Consider the following 6171-nt stretch of genomic DNA (forward strand, 5'->3'; position numbering starts at 1 on the left):
GGGGGGGGGGGGGGGGGGGGGGGGGGGGGGGGGGGGGGAAGAGGAGTAGGGAAAGCTGGCTTCTCCTGTCTCTTCACTGAAGACATGTCTGTTCTTTATAATTTTACAACATTCTTTTTTTTATTGTTGTGTGGTCCTAGTTCTTTCCACTTACATTGTTGTAGTCATACATAGTCTTTTCTTGGCTCTGCTTACTTCACTCTGCATCAATTCATTTAGATCTTTCCCTACTTCTCTATGTTCATCATATTTGTCATTTCTTATAGCACAGTCATATTCCATTAAATTCATGTACCAAGATTTATTTAGCCACTCCCTAATTGATGGGCATCTACATTTTTTTCATTTCTATACTACCACAAAAAATTGCTATTATAAACATTTTGGTATATATGAGACTTTCTTTTTATCAGTGACTTCCTTGGGGTATAAGCCCAGTGCTAGGGCAAAGGTTTATAAAAGTCTATACATTTTAGTCACTTTATTTGCATTCAAATCCTGAACCTGAGTTCAAATGCGGCCTCAGACACTTAACTAGCTCTGTGACCTTGGTCAAGTCACTTAACTTCTGTTTGTCTGTTTCCTCATCTGTAAAGTGAAGCTAATAATAATTATAAATATACATTATTGTAACTCTTATTATTATAATTAGTATATCTTAATTATATAATAGATTATAAATATATTATTACAATTAATAGTAATAACTCCCCAGAGTTGTTGTGAGGATCAAATGTGATAACATTTACAAAAGTACTTAACACAGTCCCTAGGACATAGTAGGCACTATATAAATGCTAGCCTGTTATCATCATTATTGACATTATTATTGTCCACAAGAACAGCATCATCCAATCGACAAGCATTTTATTAAGCACCCTACTATGTGACAGGTACATATCCATAGGTACTGTTTTCCCCTGTTAGAATGTGAGCTCCTTGAAGAGAAAGGGATTGTTTACTTTTCCATTTGTATCCCTAGCACTTAGCATAAGTGCTTTGCACATAGTAAGTACTTATTAATGTTTCATTCATTCATTCACTGTGTTAGGCACTTATTGAATTACAGGCTGGCTGACTGACTAGGGCTACAAATACAAAAAATGAAGCAATCCATACTCCCAGGAACTTACATGTCTTTCTAATCAAGAGAGATGATATTAAAAGTTCTGTTGAAATCTAGGTAAACCCTGTCTCTAGCATTCCCTTGCTTTGCCAGTCTAGTAATCCTGTCAAAGAGAAAATCAAAGTCATCTGGCATAAGTTGTCCTTTATGAAGCCTTATTGGCTTTTAGCCATCACTACCTCTCTTTCTAAATGCTAATCACCTTTGAAAGGGAGTCCATACCTTAAGACAAGGCCTATTGGTGTCAAATTTTAGAAGAGGTGTGCCATGATCAGAATGATATTAACTAGACTGCTTGTGCAATTAAGAGGCTATTAGGAAAGTCAGGGAAGAGAAAAAAATAAAATAATAAAGTGATTTTTTTTAAAGAGGTAATAAACAAGTGGTAATAGCATGAATGAAGAAAAGGGGATGGATAAAGATTGGCCCTGGAGAAGAGATGAAAAAATGCACCTCTTTCCCTTCTTTTCAGAGGCGGGGGAGTAGAGGAGGAGAGAAGGGTGTCTGTGGGTATGGAACATGCACATTCTCAAATTCCCATTATGTATTGGTTAGTTTTGTTAAACCGCTTTTTTTTCTCTTTTTCTTCTTCATACTTTGTTATAAGGGATGGCTTGTTGAGTAGGTGAAGGGGAAAGGATTTATGTAAAAATAAAGGTGATGTAGAAATAAAATATATCAATAATTGACAGGACTCCTGGCAATGGGAGGGTGAGGGAGAGGAAGGAGTAAAAGACTCCAAGGATTTGTTTGAATAGTGAATGAGAGGATAAAGGTGCTATAAACATAAACAGGGAGGTTGGGAGGAGAAGTTTTGGGTGCCAGTCAAGCATCTAGCTGAACCTAGATGTTTGGCAGGGGATCAGTGAAGTGTGACTCAACCAAAGAGAGAGATTTGGCCTGAAGATGTGGATTTGGGAGATGTCAGTATAGAGGAGATCATGGAAATCCTGGGAATAGATAAGATTGCCAAGAGAGGATATAAGCAAGAGAGGACCTAGGAGAGAAGGTTGGGATAACCACCATGAAGGGGCAGGAGGAAAATGAGTAGTCAAAAAAAAAAAAAAAAAGAAAGGGAGCTATAGAAGAAGTAGCCAGAGGATAGGCACCACAGGAAGCAACAGTATAAAAAGGGATATCAAAGGAATGGTTAACAATGGCACATGCTGCTAAGGGTTCAAGGAGGATGGGAACAGAAGGTAAAGCCATTGGATTTGGTGATTAAGTCATTGGAGAGGACAGTTGCAATGAAGAAGAAGAGAACCAAGACTAGATTTTAGAGTTTTGAAGAATGAGTGGAAAGTAAGGAAGTGGAAGGAGTGAGAGTAAACTCATTTTAGGATTTTAGTGGCTGGGGCATCTAGTTGGCACAGGGAATAGAGCAACAGCCCTGGAGTCAGGAGGACCTGAGTTCAAATGATGTCAGACACTTAACACTTACTAGTCATGTGACCTTGGGCAAGTCATGTAACCCCAGTTGCCTTGCCTTCCACCCTCTAAAAAAAAAGGAATTTTAGTGGTTAAGGCAGGAGGGCTATAAGTCAATAGCTCGAAGAAGCAGTGGAATGAAAATAAGTTTTTTGTTGTTTTTGTTTGGTTTTATTGTGCTTTGTTTTGTTTTAGGATGGAAGAGACCTGAGCAATTCTGTGGATAACAGGGAAGGAGTGAGTCAAGAAGGACTGAAGATACTGCAAAAGGACAGGATGCCTGATGGAACAAGGCCATAGAGGAAGAAAAGGAATGGGATTGAGGGTACAGATAGATGAATTAATTCCTTGGCAAGGAGAAGGTACCATTTCCTCCTCTGAAAATTTAAAGGAGAAGTTTGTCAAAGATTGTGGAGGAAAAAGATTTGTATCCTATGGCCTCAGTTTTCTCAGTAAAGTATGGGATATGGTCATCTACTAAGGGGGAAATATGGTGTTGGGGGGACTTGGAGAGAGGGTGCTTGGTGTAATAGGGAGTAAGTCAGTTATGAATAAAAAGCATGACTGTGCCAGTGAAGGCCCAGGTGAGGTTAGATAGTATAAATCTTTGTGGTTGACCTCAGTCAGCATCTCTGGGAGATTTTCTCAGCATATTTGAGCAGTTTGTAAGTTAGAAAAGGAGGCAGTGTATGGTAGGAGTTACTTGTGGCTGGGTTAGCCAGGCAAGAAGTGGTAGAAGATCAATGGCAAAGGAGTCAAGGATGAAGGAGAGGGCATCATTGAGGCTGCTTATCATTGTCAAGACTAAGCAGAGAAGGAACAATGGCCAGAATAAAGTTTATAGAATAGAAGAATAGGAAAGACCTGAGGATAAAGAAAGAAAGGATGAGAGGAGAATTAGAAGGAAGTGGGGGTGAGCAGTGGTGGGTAAGGAGAAGAGATTGTGGGCAAAGGGGAACTTCAGAGTTCAGGACCATGGAGGTGTGACCCTTTCACATGATGGTGAGTATGTGGCCCTACTGAGAGACCACTGGCACGTAGATTTAGAGCTGAAAGGAACCTTAGAGGTTACCTAGTCCAAATATGACTCATTTTAGACATGAGAAACCTGAGGTCGGGGAGGGGAAAGGATGGAAGTGGTCATATAACTAATAACAAACAAATAAATGTTTATTAATAAATAATTAATAATAAGCTTGAGACTTAAACTGAGAATCTGACTCCAAATCTGTTGCCCTTTCCACTTTATGTGCCTGAAAGAGAATCAAGTTGAGGGTCCTAGGAGTGACTTCAAAGAAGCATGGAAACACTGTTGGAAAGGTCATCAACATGGACATTAAAATCTCCAAGGATGACGGAGGAAAAGGAAGACTGAATCCATTCATGAAGAAAGGTGGAAAAGTGCCCTAGGAGATCAATACAAAATAGTAAAGACCATTGGGGAACATACAGATGGCATACACTTGGAAGAGGAATTTGTTGAGTGATGGTGGCAAAGCAGGGATCTGGAAGTGACAGTGGGGGGCAAGGGGTACATCACCTCCAGCTCCAGGGCTGGGGAGATGGGAAGAAGAAAATAATCCACAGTAGAGAAGGCAGCTAGAGATATGGACTCCTCAGGAGAAAGCCTGGTTTCAGTTCATATGAAGAGACCAAATGAGTGGAAAAGTTCATGCTGAAGTGTGATTTGTTCAGGAAAAAATAGATTTACAAAGGACCCAGTGGAAGTGGGGAGAATAAGGACTGAGTGAGAGTAGACCTGGGATGAGCAGGGATGAAATTACTGGTGGAGGCAGTATTCAGGGTAGTCGGCCTGGATGAATTGGATTAATGGAATAGCATAGCAGGAGGTGAACTGGAAGGACTTGTTAAGCCATAAGGGAACTCGAGAGGAAGTCCTGATTGGATTGTTAGAATTACAGGAGGACCTCATGGGATTAAGCAACTCCAAGGGTTCCCTTTAGAATATTGATATGATAGGAGTTTCAGGAGTCAGGCCCCACAAATCTTCCAAAGATCCCTACATACCAACCCCACCTCCCAGGTCCTCCCCACAGGTCCTGAGCTCCCCTAAGATTCCCCAAAGCCTCATAGCTTTCTCAGAGTGCCCCTCTTCTGCACTCTCTTTCCCCCTCCCCCACCACTGGGCCCCTAATAGCACCAAGGGGCCTAAATAGTGATACCCAAGGTCTTGATAGAACTAGAGGGAGGCAAGGGAACAGGACAGAAACAGACTGTACCGACCCCTCAGCTTCCCAACCTCCTGCCCATGTGGAGACCTGAACAACAGCTGCCTGGCCTTCAACCTGAGGTCAGAGTGCCAGAGAAAGGATCAGGAGACAGAATGAGGTCTCAGGACAGCTGTCTCCAGAGCCAAAGCCTGAGCCATCTGCCCACTTTCCCTCTCCAGGATAGAAGCTAGAGATTATAATAGCTAACATTTATATAGCATTTTATGATTTGCAAAACACCTGACACATATTATTTTATACTCACGACAACCCTGGGAGGTAGATACTATTGTTATCCTCATTTTTACAGATGAGGAAACTGAGGCAGGCAGCAATTCAGCCCAGGGTGGAGTCCAGGAAGTAAGACCCTTTGTTGCACATTCAGATTAGTAGCTTCTACAAAGGAGCAGGTGGGAAAGAGAGAGGGAAGGCATGAAGAAATGAATGGGGAGCATGATGCAGTTGAAATAGCAATGATCTTGGAGTCAAGAAAGACCTGACTTTAAACCTATCTGTAACACTTCCTAGCTGGGTGACCCCAGCAAGACTCTCTTTCCTTGTATGTGGGACAACCAACTTTGATAAACTGGACTCTTCTCAGCAATCCAGAGACATAAATCAAACCCAAAAGACTCATGATGGAGAGAGATGTTTACATCCAGAGAAAGAACTGAGATTGAACCCAGATTGAAGCAAACTACCTGCCCTTTTTCATCTTCTTGTTTGGTTTTGTTTCCTCTTTCCCATTCTTCATTCCATCTGTTACAATCCTTTATAACCTGTGCAGATACTATACTTGATTGTATGCCTCCATGGGCTGGGGGGGGGGGTAGAGGGGGAAGAGAAAATTTGAGACTCAAGGAGTTGTGGTAATGAATCTTGTAAACTAAAAGTAAACAAATTAATAAAGTCCACTATGAACTGCAAAAAAAAAAAAAAGACTCTTTCCTTATGTCTGCCTTGCAGCTTCTTCTAAGTTTCAGCTCCTATCTCCTACAGGAAGCCTTTCTTAATGTTAGCATTTTCCCTCTGTTAAATTTTCTCTTATTTATCTTGTCTCCGTGTCTTGTTTGAACATAGTTGTGCCAACTATGTATGCATGGGGCAGCTGGTTGGCCCACTGAATAGAGCTTCAAGCCTGGAGTCAGAAAGACCTAAGTTCAGATGTGACCTCAGATACTAGCTGTGTGATCCTGAGCAAGTCACTTAACCCTGTTTGCCTCAGTTTCCTCATCAGTGAAATGAGCTAAAGAAGGAAATGTCACACCACTCCAGTATCCTTGCCAAGAAAACCCCAAATGGAGTTGCTAAGAGTTGGACATGACTGAACAACAACAAATAGATACATGGTACTTTTCTCTTTAGACTGAGCCCCTTGAGAATTGA

The 6171-nt window shown here is 41.4% G+C and overlaps 1 protein-coding gene across 2 annotated transcripts in view; it reads left to right on the forward strand.

Moving 5' to 3' along the window:
- Nucleotides 1–3780, forward strand: part of ZNF346 (zinc finger protein 346) — a 46649-nt gene extending 42869 nt beyond the window's left edge. Inside the window, exon 8 of one of the 2 annotated variants that reach the window (XM_069077608.1) lies at nucleotides 2750–3780. Coding sequence is in view for 1 of the 2 variants with exons in the window: in XM_069077610.1 (XP_068933711.1) it covers nucleotides 2750–2781 (32 nt within the window). In the remaining variant the exon portion in view is untranslated. The remainder of the gene's footprint in view (nucleotides 1–2749) is intronic. The other variant, XM_069077610.1, reaches the window with a different exon arrangement.
- Nucleotides 3781–6171: the final 2391 nt, after the last annotated feature.

Source organism: Petaurus breviceps, unplaced genomic scaffold (assembly GCF_028583685.1).
Source record: "Petaurus breviceps papuanus isolate PSGF00001 unplaced genomic scaffold, PetGlider_PUasm1.0 90994, whole genome shotgun sequence".
Taxonomy (NCBI): Eukaryota; Metazoa; Chordata; class Mammalia; order Diprotodontia; family Petauridae; genus Petaurus; species Petaurus breviceps.